The 27,037-nt window shown below is 36.0% G+C and overlaps 1 protein-coding gene across 2 annotated transcripts in view; it reads right to left on the reverse strand.

The window, feature by feature from the left end:
- NUP214 (nucleoporin 214) overlaps window positions 1-27,037 on the reverse strand; it is a 110,011-nt gene that overhangs the window by 60,962 nt on the left and 22,012 nt on the right. For both annotated transcript variants that reach the window (XM_074210899.1, XM_074210898.1), the window contains exons 14-21: window positions 26,627-26,715; window positions 20,448-20,537; window positions 20,066-20,215; window positions 19,684-19,842; window positions 8,102-8,205; window positions 7,552-7,734; window positions 2,762-2,847; window positions 2,573-2,656 (exon numbers count right to left, since the gene is read on the reverse strand). In XM_074210899.1, coding sequence (XP_074067000.1) covers window positions 2,573-2,656; window positions 2,762-2,847; window positions 7,552-7,734; window positions 8,102-8,205; window positions 19,684-19,842; window positions 20,066-20,215; window positions 20,448-20,537; window positions 26,627-26,715 — 945 coding nt within the window. The remainder of the gene's footprint in view (window positions 1-2,572; window positions 2,657-2,761; window positions 2,848-7,551; window positions 7,735-8,101; window positions 8,206-19,683; window positions 19,843-20,065; window positions 20,216-20,447; window positions 20,538-26,626; window positions 26,716-27,037) is intronic.

A 27,037-nucleotide genomic window follows, 5' to 3' on the forward strand; every position in this document is an offset into this window, starting at 1 on the left:
TTTAACATATATTTTGTCCATCTCCTCATTCTTTACAAATGATGCTTATGCATAGTCTCCAATTGTCTTTAAAGTGATCTTTTTTTGATTTCCTCATCTATAAATTGCCTTTGCATATCCTTTGACCATTTGTCAATTGGAGGTGATCCATAGTCATATGAAAAATTGCTCTAAATCACTACTTATTAGAGAAAGGCAAATTAAAGCATCTGAGGTAATCACCTCACACCTCTCAGACTGGCCAATATGACCAGAAAGGACAATGATCGATGTTGGAAGGGATGTGGAAAATCTGGGACACTAATACATTGTTGATGGAGCTGTGAAAACATCTAGCCTTTCAGGAGAGCATTTTGGAATTACTCCCAAAGGGCAACAAAAATGTGCATACCCTTTGATTTAGCAATTCCACTACTAGGTCTATACTCTGAAGAGATTATGAAAAAAGATAAAAACATCACATACAAAAATATTTGTAGCAGCCCTGTTTGTGGTGGGAAAGAATTGGAAATTAAGTGAATGTCCTTCAATTGGGGAATGGCTTAACAAACTGTAGTATATGTAGGTCATGGAACACTCTTGTTCTATTAGAAACCAGGAGGGATGGGAATTCAGGGAAGCCTGGAAGGACGTGCATGAATTGATGCTGAGTGAGATGAGCAGAATTAGAAAAACATTGTATACTCTAACAACAACATGGGGGTGATGATCAACCTTGATGGATTTGCTCATTCCATCAGTGCCACAATCAGGTACAATTTTGGGGTATCTGAGATGGAGAATACCATCTGTATCCAGAGAACGAATTGTGGAGTTTGAACAAAGACCAAGACAAGACTATTACCTTTAATTTAAACAAAAAAACAAACCTGTTATTATATGATTTTGCTATCTCTTATACTTTATTTTTCTTCCTTTAGGATATGATTTCTCTGTCATCACATTCAACTTAGATCAATGTGGAATCATGGAAACAATGTAAAGACTACCAGAATGCCTTCTGTGGTGGGTGGGGGGAGGGAAGCAAGATTAGAGGGAAAATTATAAAATTCAAAATAAATAACATCTTTCTAAAAAAATATAAATACATAAATGGACTTTTTTGTAAATGCCTATCATAAATATTGCAATCTGAGATGACTAAATGTTCCATGAAATATTTCATGGTGTCTGTGTTTGCACAATAAAACTAATTCTACCAACTTGTTCATTTATCATTTATCTTTCAAAGATATGAACCATCCTTTTTTTTTTTAAGTTTTTTTGGCAAGGCAAATGGGGTTAAATGGCTTGCCCAAGACCACACAGCTAGGTAATTATTAAGTGTCTAAGGCCGGATTTGAACTCAGGTACTCCTGACTCCAAGGCCGGTGCTCTATCCACTGCGCCACCTAGCTGCCCCCGTCCTTCCTTTTAGCTGTAATTTTCTTTTGTTTTCTAGTTTCATTATGCTGAGAATATTAAAATTGACAGGATTCAAGTACCATTTAGAATACCAATAGCTAAGAACATATTTATAGATAGTCTAAAGTAGGGATTCTTAATTTGAAACCTATGAACTTGTTTTTTAAAAAATACTTTAATAACTGCATTTCAGTAGTCCTATATATTTTATTTTATGCATTTAAAAACATTTGTTAGAGAAGGAGTCAGTTCATAAATGTTACCAAATATCAAAGTGATTCATGATACAAAAAAAGTTAAAAACACTTGGTTTAAAATATTTGATTGTTAGCATCCCTTGCTGCCAAATTGCTACATAAATGGAAGAGGACTGCACATTTTGAAGACTAGTTTATATTTTTCTTTCTATCCCAGATTATCATTACTAAAAGAATTTATTGCTATGTGATCCAGACTACTAGTGATAGGCACCTATCTTGTCATTTAGTTAGGCTGATAGAACTAGTTACACATGGAAAAACAGTATGCTGCTAGGGAAGCACTAAATCAGTTCTTACTAAAACTTACTAAAATGGACATTCAATGCTTATCTGATAACTTAAATATCTATGTTCTATACTTTAAGGAAGGAAATATCAAAGCATACTAACCTTTTTATAGGTAGTAATTACATAGCTACTGAGCTGGAAAAAAATTAATCCAGTACTATACAGTCAAATTTAGAAAATCGAGACTAGTTTTCTTCAATTACTGAATAACACTTGGAAGTATAAACAAGAGTTCTAACTAGAAACAAGAATATCAAAGAAAAAGGCAGATTTTAATTTTAGATCTGAAATGAAGTTGTATATGTACATATATAGAAAGCAAAGTGGAAATGTTAAATTATTCAGATAATTCAAAGGCAGGAAACTTATTCAATTGTCTGCACAGGTAAGTATTTTTTCAGGCTGAATTCTCAGTAACCATCATTTAGCATATGTAAACTTTGTTTCTTACTTTGTCTCCTATTCAAGTTCCTAGACTAGTTAAGTTCATACACCTCTGCCCTACCCCCCCCCCACCTCCATTCTCCCCTTTCCCTTCAGAGAGAAATTCTAAGGACATTCATGTGGGTATGAGCTATTTTGTAGCTCTGGTTTTCAGATTTATAAAAAGTTGTGTCTACCTGGTGCAGTGGATCTTATTGGTGGGGTCTTCCTTTTGGCCAAAAAATTCCTCAGTTGTGCTTGTTTCACAGGAGACAGTTTAGCTACAAGAAATCATATGAATGCATAAATGTTCAAGAATCACTCAAAAATATATGCAGAACATAAAGTAAAATTAGAAGAGAGAGCTAAAAAAAGAATTATCTTACCTGGTATTTTGGGTAGTGGCTTGGTATGAGATTCAATGGTGGTTTTCATCAAAGCATTACGTAGGCTTTCAAGGTCACTGTCAAAGCTGAAAAAAGGCAGAGGACAATACAAAATCTCATGTATTGAGAATCCAAATCAATTTATAGAAGACACCTATTATGTGTCAGATACTGGGGACATAAAGACAAAAACAGTATCTTAAAGAATTTATGTAGTGATGGGTACAGATAAAGAAAAGTAAATCCAAGATTCATTCAAAATATCAAATAATTTAAGGGGAAAATACTATCAGGAGAATCAGAAAAGACCTCAAGTAAAAGATGGCATTTGAGCTAAATCTTGAAAAGAGCTAAGGATACCAAGAAGTAGAATTGAAGAGTGAGAATGTTCCAGGCAAAGGCAGATGAGTGAGATACAATGTGTATGGGGCATAGCAAAAAGTTAGATGGTCTGGGACCCAAAGCACATGAGAGAGAATAAGGAGTGATTTCCTAAAAAAAGGCTTAAGTCTAAATGTGAAGGCTTTTAAATGTCAAATAAATGGGTTTAAATTTTATCTTAGAACCAAAGAATATATTCTTCCAAAGAATATGTAATTCTTAGAACCAAATATATAATTCTTAGAACTAAAGAATATATAATTCCATACTTTTAGCTCCAAAAGTATGGAATTATTAAAAACCACTTGCCCAGGTACCTGCAACAGTGAAGCTAGAGAGTAGTGGGCCAACAGAAGTATCATGAGTTCTCCCTCCTCCACTCCCAGCTTCTCAAAATAGATCTAGAAAATACACCAGATCTATAGTGATAGGAAAATTCAAGGGGAAAAAAAATCATTTTTCCAGTCCAGGTTGGCATAGAGAGACAAAGAAGTCTGTGCAAAACAGAGGTAGGTTGGGATCTAGGCTAGGAGCTGCCACAAAGTATTCTAGCACAGGAAGAGGCTATGCAATAGGCAAAAAGAGGTCCTAGATCCAGCAAAGAGAATCTTACTTCTGTAGAGTACAGAATAGGTACCAGCTGATAGCTTTCATTCACTATGCACTTCTAGATCATGTATCAAGGATGAACTAAGGAGACAGCACCCTGTGCTATATACTGAACAAGAAGTGAATTTAGAAGTGGTAGTTGTGTGATAAAACTACAGTCTCAGTTCTAGCTTCTTTCCCAGTCTGAAGTCTACTGAAGAATAACCTGGACAGATATCCCAGTCCAAAGGGAAGCCTACTAGTAGGTCTGTCATTCTGAATCAACAAAGCTTTCTTTCAGCTAGATGCTTGTGGCTGAGTCCTGCAGCAGTCTACTCAAATTCCTCTGAAGCAAGATCATAGGTTTGTTACTCAGATTTAAAGCCCAGGTTAAGAAATTGTACAACTGAGGCTACAGCAATTAGACTTTGCTCTGAATCAGAACACTTTGGAAACACTGAAAACACAACATTCAATATATCCTGAGAAAGCAGCAACAGACAAAGACATTCCTTCCAGAAGGGTGAAGAGCCCAGCCCTAACATAAGCTCTTCCAAAGCCGGGAAGTAAATTGGAAGAATCATCACACAAAAAAGAATCCCACCATAAAAAGCTATTTTGATGGCAAGGAAATTCAAGACACAAATCCAGAAGAGAGACTTCAAAAATCTACATGTAAAACTGCAAAGAAAACATGGCTTCAATAAGAATTCCTGGAAAAGAGATTATAACTAATTTTATAAGTAAAATAATGTTAGATGATTTAAAAAAATAAAAAAAAAAACTGAAGGGGCAGCTAGGTAGTGCAGTGTATAAAGCACCGACCCTGGAGTCAGTAGTACCTGGGTTCAAATCTGATCTCAAACACTTAATAATTACCTAGCTGTGTGGCCTTGGGCAAGCTACTTAAGCCCATTTGCCTTGCAAAAACCAACCCCCCCCCCCAAAACCAAACAACAACAACAAAAAAAAACTATCTAAACTGAGAGCAGTAGAAGAAAGAAAGAGAAAGGGACTTGCCCTTTTGGCACAAGGGTTACAATAGCCTACCTAAGTAACAAAATATCTGAAAATTAGAATGGACAAAATAGAAGCTAATGACTCCTTTAGAAAGAAAAAATATTAAAACAAAATTTAAAGACTAAAAAAAGAAGAAAATGTAAATTATATCACAGCAAAACACAAAAAGCAAAAAAACTACACACACACACACACACACACACACACACACACACACACACACACACACAAATTCAAAAAAGTTTAACTCAGAAAACAGATCAAGGAGAATTTAAGGGTCTGACTCTCTTCCCGCCCCCACAAAAAAAGAGTCTAGATATTACCTTTCATGAAATCTTAAAAGAAAATTGTGCAGATCTCTTAGAATTAGAGGGCAAAATAGAAAATAATTCCTCAAATGAAAACTCTCAAGAGAATTATAGCTAAAATCAAGAGCTTCCACATCAATGAAAAAAATACTGCAATATTCAGAAAGAAAGAATTCAAGTATCCAGGAGACACAATCAAGATCACACATGATTTATCAGCTAACATTATAAAGAATTAGAGAACACCTGGAATATAACATTCCAAAAGACAAAGAATATAGAGTAATGTCCAAAATAAATCACCCAGCAAGGCTGAATCTAATCTGATGAGGGGGAAAAATAACCCTTTAATGAAATAGAAAACCCCCAATCATCCTGATGAAAAAGCTTGAGCTGCATAGAAAATTTTATTGCAAATAAGGAGTTAGGAGAAACATAAAAAGGTAAACATATATGAACTAAAACAAGGTTAAACTTTATATTCTAATATGGTGAGATGATACTTAAATCCTCTTAGAATTCTATCAACATCAGGGGTCAAAGAGGGAGTTAAATTAGATAGAACACATGACAGAAGTTATATGATACCTTGATATTATAAAAAGAATGGAAAGAGGGAAGGAGAGGCAGGTTAGGGAAAATTAATTCACCTCTTGATAGCTTACAAGAAGTATATATATAAATAAGGAGGAAGGGACCTTACTCTGAACTTCACTGTCATCTGAACTAGCCAAACGAGGAAAGAATACATACACAGAAAATAAATTTTCATCAACAAGGAATGAGGAGGGAACGGGAAGAAAAAAGGAGGAATGGAAGAGGTTAGATCAAAAGAAGTTTAGTCCTGGTGCAAAACAAACTCTAAGGATGTCCAAAAATATATGTATCTCTTTTTACTATAAAAGAGAATTGGAAATTGAGGGAATGCCTATCAATTAGGAAGGGCTAAACAAGTTATGGTAATAAATGTGGTGGTTTCAGAGAAACCTGGGAAGACTAGTATAGACTAATGCAGAATAAAGTGAACAAAACCAGAACAATCTATACAGTGACAGCAATATGGTGAAGACAAATAACTCAAAAAGACTTCAGAACTCTGATAATCTTAATTACCAACCAAGAACCCAGAGGACTTAAAATGAAATTTAGTATCGACTTCTTGAAAAGAGTACAGGATGAAACATTCCTTTGATCAATAAAATTTGTTTTGCTTGACTATTTACATCTGTAATAGGGATTTACATTTTCTTCTTATTTGAGAGTTGTGGGTAGGAAGGAAAGATGGCAGATTTTTATTAACTCAAAACATTTTTAATTAAAGAATAATTGATTATATTAAAAACAAACAAACAAATAGGGAAGCAGATGAAATTCTAAGTTAGTGGCTTCTAATCCATGAGTTCAGAACCTTGAACTGTATGTGTGGTTGTGTGGGTATGCTTAGTTCAAGGGCCCCAAGAATTAATATTCATACAAACTTCTAGAAACAAATACATTATGATGCACATGCAAATATTATTTTCTAAGTATATAACAGATGAAGCAACAAGGTAGTGCAGTGGATGGTGTACTAGGTCTGGAATCAGGAAGAACTGAATTAATATCTAGCATTAGATACCTATTAGCTGTGTGACCTATTTGCCTCACTTTCTTCATTTGTAAAATAGTGTTAACAATAGTACCTATCTCTCAAGGTTGTTGATATAATAATTGTAAAGTGTTTATCTTGTCATGGTACTATATAAATAGTCCTATATAGAACCATATAAATGTTAATTATTACTGTTAGCTATTAGATACTGCGATGATGAAATACAAATCAATTTAAAAACATTACTGAATTCACAGTGATTTTCTGTAATCACATAATTCCATAATCAATAGATACTAACATGATTATCAGCAAGTAGGATGGGGAAGGTGGCATTTTTTTAAATTTAAAAGGTTCAAAACTACAATTCTTAGTTAAAAATGGTACACTGGGGCGGCTAGGTGGCGCAGTGGATAAAGCACCAGCCCTGGAGTCAGGAGTATTTGGGTTCAAATCCGGTGTCAGACACTTAATAATTACCTAGCTGTGTGGCCTTGGGCAAGCCACTTAACCCCACTGCCTTGAAAAAAAAAAACCTAAAAAAAAATGGTACACTGAATGAATGAAAATAAATTATTAAAACAAATTCATCTATCAGATAACATCTTTCCACTAAATTCTTTAAACCTGGTTCAAGAACTAATCAAAAGGTGTTATTTGGGGGTTATAAGTGGTAAATGATATGCATGGTCCCTTGTCTGAGAGCAAGAGATCAGTCTATTCATAATCATGATCATTTAAATTGTGGAATAATTATAGAACCAGTAAATGCTACAAGAACCATGTAGGCTGAAGCCTGTGATAAAATCAGTTTGAGGAAGAATCCTTTTCCTGTTTTCTACTTCCTCTAAAGAGAATCACCCCAAAGACCCATTCAACTCCAAGCCCTATTTATGACATACCTCTGAGTGCTGCTCTGAGAAGGGTTTTCATTGGGTAAGCTCCACTGAGAAGTTTGGTTATAAAGTCGGAGCTGCTGTAAGCTGTCCACCAAGTGATTCAACCTTTTTCTCTGCTGGTTTATTATTTCCCGATTGTTGGCAAGAGTGTTAAATAGTGTCTCTCGCTCTGGAACAAGCAGGCGCCTGTTGACAGTAATGAAAAACCTTTAAAACTTTAGGGATGATTGGATTATTCTTTGACAACCATATAGCAAATGATTTCATATTGCACTCAATTTTCAAGTCTTCTATCTCTCCCACTCCACCCAGCTCTCCCAAACCAATTATCTTCAAATAGACTAGAGCTGATTGTTTTCCTAGATAAGGTAGATCAACTGTCATTTCCCAGTTGAGTATTTCAGTGGGGCACTCAAAGGCCAAGGAAGCTTTGGAGAAGAGATCAATAGAAGTGCCATCTAGAATGTCTGAAAGATGTAATAGAGGAGAGAGAGAGAGAGGAAGCCATCACTAAGGGGAATAAAGAGAGGCTTGTCATCTTATCAATACTCACTTTTGTTTCTTTTTCTCTTCCAGATGTCTGTCCCACTCCAGATCTAAAACATCATTCACATCTTGAACAGCAAACTTGACATACTGATGAAGACGCCGAATTTCCTACCAAGAAAAAAACTCTTAAAACAAAGACAAATGACTCATTTTTTAGCTTGAGCATTAGCTCAAATGAAAGGCAGTTTTAAAGAACAGTAAAATATCTTTATTTCCAAAAGACAGAAGTCTGAATGTGTTATGCACAGAAAAATCCTAGAACATCAAAAGATCTTGGAAGTTCTCTAATTCAACTCATACCTGAACAAAATCTTTTCAATAACCTTTCTAAGATGTGGTCATCTAGTCTTCATTTAAAAATCCCACAGAATCTACTTTCTTCTGTGAATAGGTTATTATTATTAAAAAGTTTTCCTTTCACTATTACACTGTTGGTGGAGCTGTGAACTCATCCAACCTTTCTGGAGAGAAATTTGGAACTACGCTCCCAAAGGGCAACAAAAATGAGCATACACTTTGACCCAGCAATACCACTACTGCTATATCCTGAAGAGATGATGAAAAAGGGTAAAAACATCACTTGTACAAAAATATTTATAGCAGCCCTGTTTGTGGTAGCAAAGAATTGGAAATCAAGTAAATGTCCTTCAATTGGGGAATGGCTTAGCAAACTGTGCTGTGTGTGTGTGTGTGTGTGTGTGTGTGCACACACACACACACACACACACACACACACACACACCATGGAACACTGTTGTTCTATTAGAAACCAAGAGGGACAGGAATTTAGGGAAGCCTGGAGGGATTTGCATGAACTGATGCTGAGTGAGATGAGAACCAGAAAAACATTGTATACCCTAACAGCAACATGGGGGTGATGTTCAACCTTGAAGGACTCGCTCATTCCATCAGTGCAACAATCAGGAACAATTTGGGGCTGTCTGCAAAGGAGAGTGCCATCTGTATCCAGACAAAGAGCCATGGAATTTAAACAAAGTTCAAGGACTATTCCCTTTAATTTAGAAAAAAAACCACAGATATCTTATTGTCTGATCTTGTTATCTCTTAGACTTTTTGTCTCTTCCTTAAGGATAAGATTTCTCTCTCATCACACTCAATTTGGATCAATGTACAACATGAAAACAAATTAAAGACTGACAGATTGCTTTCTGTGGGGGGTGGGGAGGGAAGTAAGACGGGGGGGGGATTGTAAAACTCAAATAATATCTTTAATTAAAAAATAAAATAAAATACAGGATTTAAGCTATATTATGAAAATCAAATAGAAAATTAAAAACTTTAATTATGATACTTAACACCTTGAAACATTCTAGAAGAATTAAAATAAGTGGTCCAATAAGACTCCATTTGCTATTATCTGCAAAATTTCATATTAATTTTCATTATCTTATACATTTTGTTGTATAAAAAGAATGTTTTTAATGAATAAGTCACAACTTGGAAGCTGTTTAACCTAATATGATTTTTTGAACAGGGTTGGCAAGATTTGGGAAAATGCCAGATAGGCATAGCCTAAGAATCTGGTTTCATATTGAGTTTATTTCTGTATTTTGATTTAAAGTAAGAATAAAGTGAAAATTCTTGCTCATGCAAATATGTGTTAGAAAAAGACAGGAGAATATTCTGAATTCACTTACTGAGGAATAGACTTTTTTTTAAATTTTTCATGAAAACATTAATAAAGCTGACATTTTTAATGATATCTCTAATCCAGAATCCACTGATGTCAATTAAATTATCTTTTTCATCCATTTTTAATTCATCAAAGACATAAAAAACATGGCTCAAATGAATTTTGAATCCAATTTAATTAATTCATTGAAATTTCAGGAAACTTTTATTGAAAGTTATTCTAAAACTTTTAGGTGATTACTGACTTTTTTTTTTTTACAGCTTAACCCCAAAGTAGTTTATTTTCTAATAAGAAATTATGTAATGTCACAGAATGATGCTGTTTTTAATTGTGTGGTTCCAAAATTTTAGTTTCTTAACCATACTTTTTTGCTTTGTCTTGAACATTGCATACTTTAGTATTTAGTTGACTCTAAAATAGTGTTCTCATTTTGGTCATCTTTGAGACCAAAGGACAACAAATCAACTTGTACCCCATTATGACATATTAAATTCACTAATTTTTGAAGTTGCATGATAAATATACTAATCTTAATAGCTTTGTATGTATTACTTATGCTCTCAGTCAGATAAAAAGGATAGTCAGTGAAGGAGACAACTAACTCTTCCCTAAATTCAAATAGATGAGTATTTCTGGGGGAAAGTCACTTAATATCTCTGTTAGAAGTCCATGGGAAACTCACTTAATATCTCTGTTAGAAGTATAAAATGGCAAACAATCAAGGGTTAGTGGGTTTTGACTGTATAAAATTAATTATTTAGACATCATTTAACTCACACATATATATAGTGCATTTTCTTTGATGTCAAAGCTTGTTTTTGTATGCTATAGTCTAGACTATACTATATATAGTATACTACAATCTATACTATATATACTATATATATGTCTATACTACATTCATATTAATAATTTAATATGCTAAACAATGCTCCAAAATTTCTTAATCATTTTTTAACTCCATCTATTTTCTTCAAAATATGAATTAAAGATTAAAAATGGTTTCGCATTTGGATGTCCTGACAACAAAGCAGTATGATTTTCTTCTACTATTTCATCATGCAAATAAAACTGCTAAATTACCAAAAAAAAAAAAGTTTTCCTTTACACTCAACTAAAATCTCCCTTTTTGCAACTTCTACCCATTGCCCTTATTTCTGCCCTCTTGAGATCAAGAAGAGCAAGTCTAGGGGCAGCTAGGTGGATAGAGCACCAGCCCTGGAGTCAGGAGTACCTGAGTTCAAATCCGACCTCAAACACTTAATAATTACCTAGCTGTGTGGCCTTGGGCAAGCCACTTAACTCCATAGCCTTGCAAAAAACCTTAAAAAAAAAAGAGAGAGTCTAATCATATGGAAGAGATGATATATAACAGTCTTAATTCAACTTAACTCAAAACTATTAAGCATCCATGCAAGACACTTTGCTGATGCTAAAGATTCAAATACATAAACAAAAGTTCTGCCCCACTCTCAAAGAGCCTACAGTCTACTAGGGGATACACAATGTTCACAGATAAATACAAGAAACACAAAAGCCTAAAGATAAGGGACCCTTCAGTTTGACTATTTAGACAAATCTTATAACTAATAAAAAAATAATTCTAGGGAAACATTTCATTTGACATTTGGAAATGGGATGATACAAAAGCAAAGGAAATAAAATGGATATCTGCCATTCTGTACATTCTGAGGACTCACAGCACTGGAAAGGGCCTTAGTGAAGGGCACCTTCCCTGTCTGGAGAGTGTCCACAAATTTGCTTTCTTTGCCTTTCCTGTTCAATGCTCCTAGCTCTGATCACAGAGGCCAAAAACAAGTCTGATCCCTCATCCACATGACAGTCCTTTTCTTTTTTAACACTCTTGGGAACCCTGTTCATGAGAGTTCCATTTCTTTATAAGAGTATTACAGAAAATATGAATGGGCTGGAGTACTTGTTTTGCAAGAAATAATAAACAGGCAGACTTCACAAAAGCCTGGAAAGACTTGCAAGTACTGATGCTGAATGAAGTGTACATATTAACAGCAATATTATGTGATGATCAACTGTGATGGGCTTAAGAAGAGCTAAGCTATCCACATCCATATCCAGAGAAAAATTATGGAATCTGAATGCAGATCAAAGCATACTATTTTAAATTTTTAAAATTTGTTTTTATGTTTTTTCCATTTTGTTCAGATTCTTCTTTTACAACATGACTAATATGGAAATATGTTTAGCATAGTTGTACAAGCATAATTTATGTCAGATTATTTGATGTCAAGGGGAAGGAGGAAGAAAGGGAAGAAGGGAGAAAAATGTGGAATTCAAAATCTTACAAAAATGAGTGGTAAAAATTATCTTAACATTTAATTGGAAAAAAAATCACACACACACACACACACACACACACACACGTAAAACAGAAAACTAAGGTTTCAATTCTCTTAAGAGAAAATACTGAATTATAGCCATTCAATGACCTAATAGCATTATTATTTTTTTTGCAAGGTGGTGGGGTTAAGTGGCTTGCCCAAGGCCACACACAGCTAGGTAATTATTAAGTGTCTGAGATCGGATTTGAACTGAGGTATTCCTGATTCCAGGACAGGTGCTCTATCCACTGTGCCACCTAGCCACCCCAATGACCTAATATCATTAGCCACTAAATTGAAAAACTCTTTGAGGGCAGGGATATTGTGTTCTCTTTATCTCTTTGTTGTCACCATCTGTGAATTTTGCAGAGTAGGTGCTTAATAAATATTTGATAAACGAATAAGCATATTATGCCACAGCCTAAACAAGGTCCTATCTAAGTTTTCTTTAACTTGGAACAGAAATATGCAATATAAATATTTAAAAGCAAAAAGAAAGAACATGAAAAGAAGACAAGTAAAATAAGCATAGAGCTGAGGATGTGACAGGTTTCAAGAATTAAAAAGACCTAAAAGACAAGAATGAAAGGTAATAGGACTAGCCATATGGAATAAAGGAGTATGATTTTAAGTGGTAAGAGGAAGACCTCTTGTCAAAAATACTCATATCTGGTCTTCTAGCCCAAGACTGCCTAGTTCTCTTCACTTACTACAGAAAAACTTGAAATTTACAGAAAAATCAAATGATAAAAGAGCTGTATCAATCAATGAAGATAATGATGATAACATGGCCTTAAGTCCATGGAAAATAACTAATAGGATTGGGTCAGCATAGACTATCAGAGGCACATGTAGCCTGGAGTGGGCTGTATTTGGAAGAAGCAAGAGTGGAAGGCTCCAAAAGACAGCTCTACTGCTGGTAAAGTTGTGAACAAGTCCAACCATTCTGAAGAATAATCTATTACTATGATCAAAGAGTTATAAAATTGTGCATAACCTTTGACCCAGCAAGACCACTACTAAATCTGGCACTTAGGTAGTAGCAGCAGCAGCAACCCAAATGGGCAAGACAGGAAGCAAAGCCACACAGCAGCATACAAACCAGGACATCTGTAACCCAACACTCTGAATGACTGGCCACAAAGGAACCAGAAGATTCAGCATTCTGAACTCAAAGATCAGATAGCCCCTAGAAGAGGAAGTTAGCATAGGAATCCAGTGGACACAGGATAAGACAAATTAGAGCCAATCACCCTATCAAAAACCAAGTCTGGCTTTTTACCACAAGTACCAAATCATTAACTAAAGATAAAGAGATAAGTAAATCAAGCACCAACCATGTAAAAAAGTTTTAATAGATCAAGAGATGCTCAAAGATTTAGCAAAAACGGAGAGAGAATAACTCTATATATAACAACTACAGAAACTCAGAGGGGAAAAAATGGATTTCCCACATAAACACATGCTTATAAGAAATGAAGAAAAAGTAAAAAAAACGGAACAAAAACTGAAGAAAGAAGTACAAGGTGAATAAAATGGTTAGGAAATGGTGAACATAACTCAAGAAATGGACTCCTTGAAAATTAGGATAAACTAAATGATTCCTTGAGTCAGAAGGAAATATTAAAAACAAATTAAAAGACCAAAAATATAAATTTTTAATATAAAAGCTAATATAAAAATAGGTAGTCTGGAAAACAGGTCAAAAGGGAATCACAGAAATTTGCTGAAAATAATGTTTAAAAAAAAATCCTGGTTACTATATTTCAAGAAGTCATGAGTGAAAACTAATCTGTTAGAACCAGAAGGCAAAGGAAAGGCAGAAAAATTCATCAAAAAAAAAAAAAAGCCTTAAAAAAAAGGGCTAGGAATGTATAGCCAAAAATCAGAATTTTCAAATGAAAAATTCTGCAAGGATATAGAAAAAAGCAGTTCATGTAATGAAGAGCCAGTTAAGATTACACAAAACCTAACAGCTTCTACTATAAACAAGATGAATCTTAGAATATAAAATTGAAAAAATACAAGATATCTTATAAACTAAGTCTGTATCCCAAAAAGATCAAAGAAAAAGGAAAAAAGACCTATTTGTTTTTTATTTTATTTTATTTTTTTAAGGCAATGGGATTAAGTGACTAGCTCAAGGTCATACAGCTAGGTAATTATTATGTGTCTGAGGTTGAATTTGAATTTAGATCCTCCTGACTCCAGGGTTGGAGCTCTATCCACTTTGCCACCTAGCCACCCCCCAAAAAACTATTTGTATAAAAATACTTATAGCAGCTCTTTCTGAAGTGGCAAAGAACTGGAAGCTGAAGGGATGATAATCAGTTGGGAATGGCTGAACAAGTTTTGGTATATAATTAGGATAGAATACTATTGTGTTATACAAAATTGTGAAGGAGAATGGTTCCTGGAAGGACTTAAATGAGCTGATTAAGTAAGCAGATCTAGGAAAATAATGCATATAGCAATAGCAATATTTTAACAATAAAGTAATATGAAAGATTTCGTGACTTTGATCAAGACAATGATCCATGACAAAATGGTATCTACCTCCAAATAAAGAACTCATAAACTTAAAAGAGTGTTGAATGAAGTATTATTTTGGGTGTTTTTTTTGGCAACATGGCTAATGGGGAAATATTTTACATGAATTCATATGTATCATCTCTTGTATTCTAAGATCATATGTATGATGGGTATTGTATTTCTTGCCTTCTTAATATATGAGGCAGAGGTGGAGGAAGGGAAAGAATTTGGAACTGAAAATAAAAATTAAATTTAAATTTAAAAAGTGATGTCCTCCTCTCCATTTCCACCACTTAAGAAAAATAATTGAAACATTTCTTTTAACTGCACAAAAGAACATAAAGAAGTTCAGAAAGATGCAAGGTCAAGGACAGCTGGGTTTTTTTGTTTGTTTTTTCAAGGCAATGGGATTAACTGACTTGCCCAGGGTCACATAGCTAGATAATTATTAAGTGTGTGAGGCTAGATTTGAACTCAGGTACTCTTGACTCCAGGGACAGTGCTCTATCCATTGTGCCACCTAGCTGCCCCTCAAGGACAGTTTTGAAAATAATATGTAGAATGTACACATGCACATTATTCAAAAATATCCTTATATATCCAAACATATGTATTTTTAAAGCAAGCATTATGAAATGGGCAGTTAGGTAGTGCAGTGGATAGAACACCAACCTTGGAGTCAGGAGGACATGAGTTCAAATACCAGTCTCAGACACATGACATCTCCTAGATGTGTGACCTTGGGCACTTAACCCTGATTGTCTTGCATCCAGGACCATCTCCAGTTGGCTCTGGAGGAGAAAGTAAGGTTGATGACTTAGCATAGCACCCCCATAAAAATAAAGGATAAACATATATGGAAACTCAGTTCCAAAGAAGAATTGTGATTTTGTGTTCTGTTGTGTGTACAGAAATTTTTTTTTTTTTTTGGTATTTAATTTCAGGATAATTTTGTTAAACAGGGAGCAGATAGGGATGGGGGATTAAGAGGGAAAATAATACCAGGGAGGGAAAAATCACAAACACCTTCTTGATCCTGAAGTGCAGATTAAAAGGAAAAAAAAATAACTAGAATCTAAGAGGCTGTTCATCAAATGAGGAGTGTCTGAGCAAACCATGGTACATAAATGAAATGTAATAATACTATACCATAAGAAATGACAAGAAGATAACTATAGAGGATTCTGGGTAGAATGATACAGAGTGAAGGGGGCAGAAGCAGAACAATCTATATACAAAGACAACACTGTAAATAAAAACAACTTCCAAACACTCATGAATTCTCCTCAGTCTAAGGACTAGTTGTGTCTCTAAGAAGCCCCATGAGGAAACATGCACCTTCTTCCTGACAAAGATGATGGACTCAAGGACCGGAAAAAGACATGTTTTGGCAGGTGGACATCATGTAGATTCCTTCTACCTGAATATGCTTCCTTGTTACAAGGATTTTCCGCCCCTTTATCTCAGTTTTTTTATTTGAGGAAGAGACGGTCTATTAATACTGATATTTTTAGAAAGCGAGTCATTGAAATATCTTTTTAATACATAGAAAAGAAGGAATTTGGAAAAAATTCTCTACTTTCACCACTACCTAAAATTCTTCCAATAATATGCTGCATGATATCTGCTAATAGAAATTTTAATACTTCCACAAAGGATATCACATTGAAAAAACTTAGTGTAAATGTATCTAATCAAGCTGTTTTCTCATTAAGTGTCCATCAGCTTGCTATCAGGATTTTCTGGCTCAGTTCTCCTTTCCCAGTTTCTATAAAGTGTTATCAACAATTTGGGAATTTTCCATCACATTCTGGCACTTGGACAGAACAGTCATTTAGTTTTATGCACTGGTACTCAGGAAATTAATGGCAATGTGGTGAGTCATTATAAACCATCAAATTACTGGCTCAAGTATTAATTAAAAAAAAATTGAAGTAGCATTACTGGTTAAACTTATTCCCATTTCCCTACATTTTTTCTTCTCTGTTTGGTCTTCATTAAACTAATAAGTCTATATAAAATAAGTTATAGAAGTTCTAACCTAAAAACTGGAGCTTTCTGCTAAAACTGCAAGAAGACTGAAGGGCAACTATTCTCTTTGTTGAAAAATTGTGGGGCGGCTAGGTGGCGTAGTGGATAAAGCACTGGCCTTGGAGTCAGGAGTACCTGGGTTCAAATCTGGTCTCAGACACTTAATAATTACCTAGCTGTGTGGCCTTGGGCAAGCCACTTAACCCCATTTGCCTTGCAAAAAAACTAAAAAAAAAATTGTTATAATGTGCTTAAATTTTTAACTGAAAAAGTCAATCTTATTAAAAGAAGTCCTACTATAAGACACTAAGAAAGCTCAATGTTTTAGTATTTAAGGAATAAGTAAATGTAAGCACAATATGTGAATGTCAAGACAATACCTTGAGGAAGGGTGGAGGCTTTTTCTTTCAAGAAAGAATAATATAAAAAAGGGTAAAAACATCACTTATACAAAAATATTCATAGCAGCCCTGTTTGTGGTCAGCAAAAAATTGGAAATCAAGTAAATGTTCTTTAATTGGGGAATGGTTTAGCAAACTATGGTATATGTATGTCATGACACTATTGTTCTATTAGAAACCAGGAGGGATGAGAATTCAGGGAAGCCTGGAGGGATTTGCATGAACTGACACTGAGTGGAATAAGTAGAACCAGAAAAACACTGTACACCCTAACAGCAACATGGGGGGCAATCATCAACTTTGATGGATTCACTCATTCCATCAGTGCAACAATCAGGGACAATTTGGGGCTGTCTGCAATGGAGAATACCATCTATATCCAGAGAAAGAACTGTGGAGTTTGAACAAAGACCAAGGGCTATTACCTTTAATTTAGAAAAAGAAAACTGATATCTTATTGTCTGATCTTGCTATCTCTTATACTTTATGTTTCTTCCTTAAGGATATGATTTCTCTCTCATCACATTCAATTTGGATCAATGTATACCATGGAAACAATGTAAAGACTGGTAAATTGCCTTCTGTGGGGGTGTGGGGAGGGAAGTAAGATTAGGGGGAAAATCATAAAACTCAAAACAAATAAAATCTTTATAATTCAAAAACAAAAAGAAAAAAGAAAGAATAATAATTCCCTTTTGATTAGGAAGCCAGTAATTAGAGAAAACACTACATACCTTTCTTCTCATGATCTCTAGGAAACAACCACTCTCTTGTTTAAGGGAACTGAATCCCACTGAAGAAAAACTTGAAAAAATTCCTGATTCCAAGACACCCTGTATCTCCACACAGGCTTTTAACTAGAGAAGGGTCTCTCATCTTTTTTTTCTAATGAGAGGTTACTTTACATTTTCTGAAAGGAAGGGATGATGAAAAGTGGGGCCAACAGTCAAAGTTCTGAATAAAGGGAGAGTATTGCCCTGCTGTGAATGCTCCAGGTCCTGTCCTAAATCTTGACAAACTTATATCCAAGGAAGTGAACACGAGCAGAAGAACAAGCTAACAAAAAAGATAACAATCCTCAATAACTGAGGATTTCAGACCTAGAGATAAAAAGATCTAGGAAAAACTGAAAGAAGAATTCTACACCTACCCTTTACCTTTAGCAACGATGGATAAAATTTTAGAGTAAATCCTTATTCCATTAAATCTAAAATTGCAAATATATTAATCTATACATTTAACTGAGCAAAGAGTTCAAAAAAATATCCATTATGTGACTAGAGGCAGCATGGTAGAGTGGATAAATAGGTACTGGACTTTTAGTCCCAGGCTGACCTGAGTTTAAATTATGCCTCGGATACCTAGCTGTGTGATCCTGGGTATATCATTTAACCTTTCAGGGCCTGCTTCCTCATCTGTAAGAGGAAAGAGTTAGAATCAATGGTCTCTAAGGTCTCTTCCATCTCTAAATCTATGATCCCTTGATCCTATGACTACTAACAGGCAACAGCCTGTCAGACAGTGGGAGAGTAATAAACTTGAAAATAGGAATAATCCCAGCATCCATGAAATTTATAGTCTACCAAGTAGAGATAGATAAAAAATTATGTTATCTTTTAATAGAAAAAGTGTAACTGAATGGGAATGCACACTTTTCTTTCTGATTCAGATACATATGTATGTGTTGGGATCAGGAGATCATAACCAATGCACCCTAACTGCCTGATAGCATGGCTTCTAATGGCCAATGGAGGAGAAAATAAATAGCCTCCAGAATGTCAATGTCGGCAGAGCAGTATTAGAATTATTTTAATAAATTTATAGTATACTTTAACTAACAGAATGCCTTCTGTGGGGGGTGGGGTGGGGGGAGGGAAACAAGAATGGGGGAAATTGTAAAGCTCAAAATAAATAAAATCTTTCTTAAAAAAATTTATAATAAGCTTTTAAAAAAAGTTCTATGTAACAAAGATTCAGGATATCTTTTTACCCTGTTCTTTATGTTAAAAAGTCCCTATTTGATGACATTCATCAAGTCCAATAACAATTTTTCTTTTTTAGTTTTTGCAAGGCTTGCCCAAGGCCACACATCCAATAATAGTTTTTCAAGAGTGTTACTCATTACTCATTATCTGCAGTGATGACAAATGTTATATAAGATCAACTGAAGAGCCAGTTGGGGGGGGGGGGGGGATGACTGACAGCTTCCGGTTCCACCTCAGATAGTTCACTTAACTCAGAGTGGTTACATGTCCTTTGGCTCTGGAGTTTTGGTTGTGCAGACAGCCATGGATCAGGTAATACCGGATTAGTTGGCAGTTTGTGAAGGACTTCAATTCAGCTTGTCAAAAGATGTACCAAGCCAGATGGAAAAGAATTCCAGAAGACTGCTATGGCAACAGTGATAGGGTTTGCTATAATGGGATTCATTGGGTTTTTTTTTTGTTAAATTGATCCATATCACTATTAATAACATCATTGTTGGTGGCTGAATACCCTTGGATGAAGACATTTGCTGCTTCCAGTTTCATGGACATGTTTGGAATTGGAAAAGTGTTAGCCTTGTTCATTTAATAAAATGAAAATATCACTTCTCTAAAGTATTTCCTACCTGAAGTTGAGCTTCGCTCTTAGGATCCAACGGTCTCTTATAGAGCAAATGAAGGTATCCAGAGTCATGATTTCTTTCATTCTGTTCTCTTGCCTCTTCAATCCCTGCAAAGCCCTCTAGTAAGGTTGTCTTCAGAGTGCTAATATCTCCATGAAGAGACTAAAAATAATCCAAGGAATATAATGATGAAAAAAAAATGTTTCCAAGATAAAAAAAACTTTTTTCAAACCCAAATGCCTATTCAAATCAAAAGGGAAGGAGTCAAAATGCATATACAGTTTATACAGTGTAGAAAACAACTGTTCACCTCTTCTTTGAGGAAGTAAAGCATTAGTACCCAACAAGCCAGTTCAACTTAGGGAAAGGAAGAACAAATACAAACCTCTGTTGTCTCTTTAATCTTCAGCAGAAAGGTGTGTAAGTCCTCTGATTCTGTCCGCAGCATCTTCATCTCCTCAGGAGTGCCAACTTGGAAACAGGCTTTGGAAGTTCGTGCTTTTAGCTCTTCCATCTCTTTTTGGAAGTGTGCAATCTATATGATCAAGTAATGAGAAAAGTCAATCCAAAAGTGAGAAAATGAGATCTGAATGACTGTTTCTATTGCAGAACTGACAGATCTAATGCACAGCTATGAACCTACTTCCAGGGAAATGGAATGAGGTCACCCAGTAGTAACTAAAAGGCTTAACCAGAACCAAAATTCACTGATGTGGTTGCTTTATGACCGAGTAGGAAAAAAATCTATATGCAGGATATGACATTACCTCCTCACTGATTCCAGCCATCACAGGGTCTGAATCTTTCCACTGATGCTGCTGTTTTTCTACCACAACAGAAGGCTGTGGTGATTTGACCTGAAATGGGAAGATGTGAAAATCTGCTGAGCTGCAATCACTGTAAGCAGCCTATACATGTATCCAAACATTTAACAGAGGTGTTACATCTTACAGAAGGTTTAATTTCTTCTAAACACAAATAATGGTTAACAGAGGATTCTGGAATACAAACAGTTAAAAAGACAATGTTAAAGGCATAAATTCATTACTAGCTAAAAAAGGACTCAACTGTTCAAGGGTTTATTTCTCTGAGGTTTTAACTTTTGTCCCATAAGAAAGAAATTGATTGTGGAGAACCATAAAAATAAAGACATTAGATTTATTTCTTGCTTCTTTTGGGGGGAGGGTGAGAAAAATTAAATGCTATCTTCCATTTAGAAATAAGGAAGAGAGCAGAGCCAAGATGGCACAGTGAAGGCAGGCACTCTCCCCAAACTACTTCAAACTACTCTAACCAAATTTTAGAGTGGCAGAATTCACAGAAAGACTGAGTGAAACAATGTTCCAGTCCAAGACAACTTGGAAAGGTCTGATACACTGGGGTTAGAAAATGCCTACAGTGCAACCAGGTCACGCAGAAGCAAATTGTATTCAGTCACACAGGAACAGTCTGAGGGGTGTCTGGATCCCTGGGGGCACCTGGGTCTGTGGAAGCAGTGATGCTTTCCAGACTTCTCAGTCCAGGGATTGCCAAGAGGAACTGGGAAGCTCAGCAGGAAACTCTGCTGCTTCAGAGTGAGAGAAGAACCCACTTCAGTGTCAGCCTCATCACAGACCTGGTCTCAGAGGATCAGGAGCAGGACTGGGGAGCCACCCAGCATTGCTGCTTCCAGAGTGTTCAGCCTATGGATGATAAGGGGGTCAGAGGAGATTGCAGAGATCTCTTTGCTATTCCTGAAGCAAGATTCTGTTGTTTCACCCATAATCATATCTGGGTCTCAATGTGAAGCCCCTGTCTCAACTGAGCTTATAGCCTGCAGCAAGACAGGGACCCTCCTATAGTTCCAGGGCAGATAAGAGTGCTTGTGATCATTCACAAAACAGAGCACAGCCCCTCATAAGACAATAAAGGAATTGAGAACTTGCAGGTTCCTGAAAATAGCAGCCCCCCCCCAAATCTTCAAAAACTTAGGACAATGCATCTTTCACCCTGGAAGCAGAGCCCCACCTTAACAAAGAATTTGGGAAATAAGCAAACAACAGAAGAAAAAAAATCCAAACTCAGCAATTACTTTGGTCCTATGGAGGATCAAAATACACACTCAGAACATAACAAAGTCAAAGCTTCTGAATCCAAATCCTCCAAGAAAAATATGCAATATTTGGCTATGGAAGAGTTCAAAAAAAATTTTGAAAATCAAAAAAGGAAGGTAGAGGAAAAATTCTTAAGAGAAATGAGAGTGATGTGGGAAAATCATGAAAACCAAGTCAGCAGCTTGGTAAAGGAGATACCAAAAATAGTCAAGAAAATAACATCTTAAAAACCAGTTTGGGTCAAATGGAAAAAGCAGTCCAAAAGGTCAATGGGGAGGCAAAGCCCTTAAAAAGCAGAATTGGCCAGATGGGAAAAAAAGATAAAAAAGCTCTCTGAAGAAAATAATTCCTTCAAATGGGGAATGGAGCTAAGGGAAGCTGGTGTCACTTTGTGAGAAATCAAGAAATAATAAAACAAAACCAAAAGAATAAAAAACTAGAAGAAAATGTGAAATATCTCATTGGAAAAATATCTGACTCGGAAAAAAGATCCAGAAAAGTTCATTTTAAAATTATTGGACTACCTGAAAATCATATCCAAAATAAGAGCGTAGCCTTCATTTTTCAGGAAGTAATCCAGGAAAACTGTCCCAAGATCCCAGAAGCAGAGGGTAAAATGAAAAATATATAGTCAAGGGGTGGAGCCAAGATGGTGACAGGAGATCTTCACTTAGATGTTCTTTCCATAATATTTTAAAAAATCTTAAAATTATGATTCTAAATTTTCAAGAGACAGAACCCACAGAAAGATCCAGTGAGGCAATTCTCCAGACCAAGGTAACCTGGAAAATAGTGGAAAGGCTCCGCTCCATGGGGTTAGGGGGCAGCCCACCAGAGTGAAAGAACTTCAGCCTCCTGGAGGCGACCTCAGGGCGCCTGGAAGCTGGGGCTCACACAGTTTCCTGACCTACATCCCAGGGAATACCAAGCACAAATTGGAGGATCAGCAGATGGGACCTCTGCCAGAGAAAGCACGCAAAGCCCAGGTGATCAGGGCAGCTGCGGCAGTCAGCATAGCAATGGCAACCCTGGCAGCCCAGGCACCTGAAGCCCACTGAAGGTAGGGGAGACTTCTGAGATTTGTCCTCTGTACCTGGAATAGGACTCTGGGGCTCTGACCACATTCAGATCCTGATTGCAGTCTAGGCCCCCCATAGAACAGCAGCCCCCCCCCCCCACACCTCAGCTCCTGTGGCTGACGGGTGCGCTTGTGGTCATTCACAGACCAGAAGGGAAGTCAGAGCTTCACACACTGAGAACCCTGTGGGGGGGTGGTGTCCCAATAATACTCAAAAGCTCAGGAAGCACCCCCAAACCAGGCACAGGCTGGAGAAATGAATAAACAGAAAAAGAGGAACACCAATGAGAAATACATTGTCTATGATCCCAAGAAGAATCAAAGCACTCAATCTGAAGATGAGGAAGTACAAGCTTCTGCATCTAAAGACTCCAAGAAAAATGAAAGTTGGGCTCAGGCTATGATAGAGCTCAAAAAAGATTTTGAAAATCAAGTAAGGGAGATAGAAGAAAAATTGGGAAAAGAAATGAGAGAGTTGAAGGAAAAATATGAAAAAGAAGTCAGCACCTTAGTCAAGGAGATCCAAAAAAATCCTGAAGAAAATAACATATTAAAAACCATCCTAGGTCAAATGGATAAAACAGTTCAAATAGTTATTGAGAAGAATGCTTTAAAAAGCAAAACTGGCCAGATGGAAAAAGAGAGAAGAAAGCTCTCTGAGGAAAACAAATCCCTCAGATGTAGAATGGAGCTAAATAAAGCTGATGACTCTGTAAGAACTCAAGACACAATTTCAACACCAAAAGAATGAAAAATTAGAAGAAAATATGAAACATTTCATTTAAAAAACAACTGATCTGGAAAACAAATTCAGGAAAGATAATTTAAAAATTATTAGGGTACCTGAAAGTCATGATCAGGAAAAGAGCCTTGACATCATTTTTAAAGAATTCCTACAGGAAAATTGCTCAGATATCCTAGAAGCAGAGGGCAAAATAGAAACTGAGAGAATCCACCAATCGCCCTCGGAAAGAGATCCAAAAATAACCCCTAGGAATATAATAGCCAAATTCCAGAACTCCCAAGTCAAAGAGAAAATATTAAAAGCAGCCAGAAGGACACAATTCAAATATAATGGAGCTGCAGTCAGGATCACACAGGACTTAGCAGCAACTACATTAAAGGCTCGTAGGGCTTGGAACATAATATTCCGAAAGGCAAAAGAGCTTGGAATGCAACTGAGAATCAACTACCCAGCAAAACTGAACATCTTCTTCCATGGGAAAAGATGGACTTCCAATGAACCAGGGGAATTTCAAATGTTCCTGTTGAAACAACCAGAACTGAACAGAAAGTTTGACCTTCAAATACAGGACTCAGGTGAAGCATAGAGAGTGGAGGAGAAGGGTAAAATATGAGGGACTTAATGATGAACTGCATGTATTCCTGCACAGAAAAACGATACTGATAATACTCATATGAAACCTCTCATTCAATAGAGCTGGTAGAAGGAGCTTATATAGATGAAGCACCGGAGAGAGTTGAATTTGAAGATATAATATATTGTAAAAAATGGAATCAATAGCTAAAAGGGAGTAAGAGAAAGGAGAGGTGGAATAGGCTAAGATATTTCATATAAAAGATATTTTTTTTTAATTTTATTGCAATGAGCTATTGCAATGATATGGAAGAGGGGAAGGCAAGGGGGGAATGAGCAAACATTCACCCTCATCAGAAATGGCTCAGGGAGGAAACAACATACACAATAGGGTATAGACATCTAGAGTAAAAAGGAGAGAGGGGGGAAAGGGGAAGGGTGGGGATGTGGGTGATAGAGGAGAGGGTAGACACAGGAGAGAATAGTCAGACATAACACATTTTCTTTTTTACTTCTTGTAAGGGGCTGGGATTGGGGGGGGGGCCTTTCCGGGACCACGGGTCTGGGTGGTTGTTGGGTCTCAGGGGTGGTGATAAGTCTGCTGCGCCACTCAGCTACCCTACAGAACATTTAAGAAGAGGGACAGAGTGAAAGTAGAGAGAAAATATAATATAAGGTAGTGAGGAGGTAAGGACAGAGAGAATTACAATCGACAACAACAACAGTGGAAAAATATGAAGTAACTTTTGATGGACTTATAAAGAATGTGATCCACCTGAGACAAAGCTGATGGTATCAGAACACAGACTGAAACACATTTTTTTCTCTTTCTTTTACTTTATTTCTCATGGGGGTCTATATTTTTTGGGGGAGAAGGGTATTATGTTTACTCTTAAGCAAGAATATTTTAGTAATGTATAAAAAAATCACTTGTACAAAAGTTTAAAATAATTAAATAAAAAAATTATATAGTCAAATTTCAGAACTCCCGAATCAAGGAGAAAAAATTTTAAACAGCCAGAAAAAACGATTCAAATATTGTGGACCTACAGTCAGGAAAACACAAGATTTAGCAGCTTCTACATTAAGGGTTCCTAGGGTTTGTTAATACAATATTCTGGAAGGCAAAAGAGCTTAGATTACAATTGAGAAGCAACTATCCAAGAAAACTGAACATACTCTTTCAGGAGAAAAGATGGACTTAAATGAAATAGGGGAATTTCAAACTTTTCTGATGAAATGATCAGAGGTGAACAAAAGTCTGATCAGTCTGATTTTCAAGTACAGGACTCAGATGAAGCATATAGAGGGTGGATGGAAAGGGCAAATTATGAGGGGCTTAGTGATGATCAACTGCCTGAATTTCTGCATGAGAAGATGATAATGATAACTCACATGAACCTTCACCTTAATTAGAGCAGTTAGAAGGAGCATATACAGACAAGGCACAGGAGGGAGTTGAATCTGAAGATTTATAATATATTAAAAAGATGGAGTCAATGGGAGAGAAAGGAATGTACTGGGAGAAAGGGAAAGGAGAGGTAGAATGGGGTAAGTTATTTTACAAAAAAGAGGCAAGGAAAGGGGGGGGGATGTGGAGGGGGAGCGAGTGAGCCTTTATTCTCAGAGTGGCTCAGAGAGGGAATAAAATATACCTTCTTCAACTGGGATAGAAACCTATCTTACTTTGTGGGAGAGGGTAGTCAGATACAATATACTTTTTGAGAAGGGACAGAGTGGAAGGAGGGAGAGAATTGAATTAATGGGGGTAGGGAGGAATAGGATGGAGGGAAATAGAGCTAGCAAAAGCAACTGTGGAAAAATATATTGAAGCAATTTCTCTAATGAACTTATGATAAAGAATGCTATCTATCCCAAAGAAAGAGCTGATGGTGTCTGAATACAAAGTGAAACATACTTTTTTTTATTTCACTTTATTTTTCTTGAGGTTTCTCTTTCTTTGTGTTTGGGGGGAGGGGAGGGGATATGTTTACTTTTTTTTTTTAACATGGCTACTGTAGTAATGTTTTTTCATGGCTATATATTTTTAACCTATACCAAGTAATTTGCTTTCTCAATGGGGGAAGTAGAGTGGGAAGAAGGGAGAGAATATGTAACTTAAGATTTTGAAATGTTGAAACTTGCTTTTGCATGTATCTGGGAGAAAAAATGTTTTAAGAAAAAAAAAAGAAATAAGGAAGAAAAGCAGACATTCCATAATACAAAAACGAATGAGTGAGTGAAGAGAGAATATAAAGCTATGATCTTTTAGTCTGAGATAAAGTGTACAATACACTAACTTTATCAAAACCTCACATTTTTTGATATTTTAATTTCATTGAAGAAGAGATTCTTCAAAAAAATTCCAAAACAAGGGAATATTTTCAAAAATATTTACTTAAATGAGATTATCAAAAAGTATGTATAAAATTTTTCTTGAATCCAAGAATTCAGTACCTGGGTAGTACTTGACTTTGCCACTGGAGCAGTGATCCTGGCTGATTTCTGCACCATTGAGGATACTGGACTGCTCTGGGATGACCGCCCTGTAAAGACAATTAAATAAATCAATCATAATACACCACACTTACATAATCTGTGGTGACCCAATTTCAGAAAGAAATAAGGTGCATAATAATCTTTCTTAGAGAGATTTTCAGTCGTGGCAATGTATGAAAGGCTGCTACAGTTATCATTAGTGAAAACATTCAGACAAGATCCAGTTAGCCACAGGTGCTAGTTGAGTGGGGACCAAAGATGAGAATCAAAGATCTGCTGCTGGCATTTCTGACAATAACAATATTGACTCAAATAATGTCATTTCTCTCCACTCCCTCATTCACTGTATCTTCAGAGATTGAAAATAGT

This window comes from Macrotis lagotis, chromosome 1, assembly GCF_037893015.1.
Source record: "Macrotis lagotis isolate mMagLag1 chromosome 1, bilby.v1.9.chrom.fasta, whole genome shotgun sequence".
Lineage (NCBI taxonomy): Eukaryota > Metazoa > Chordata > Mammalia > Peramelemorphia > Peramelidae > Macrotis > Macrotis lagotis.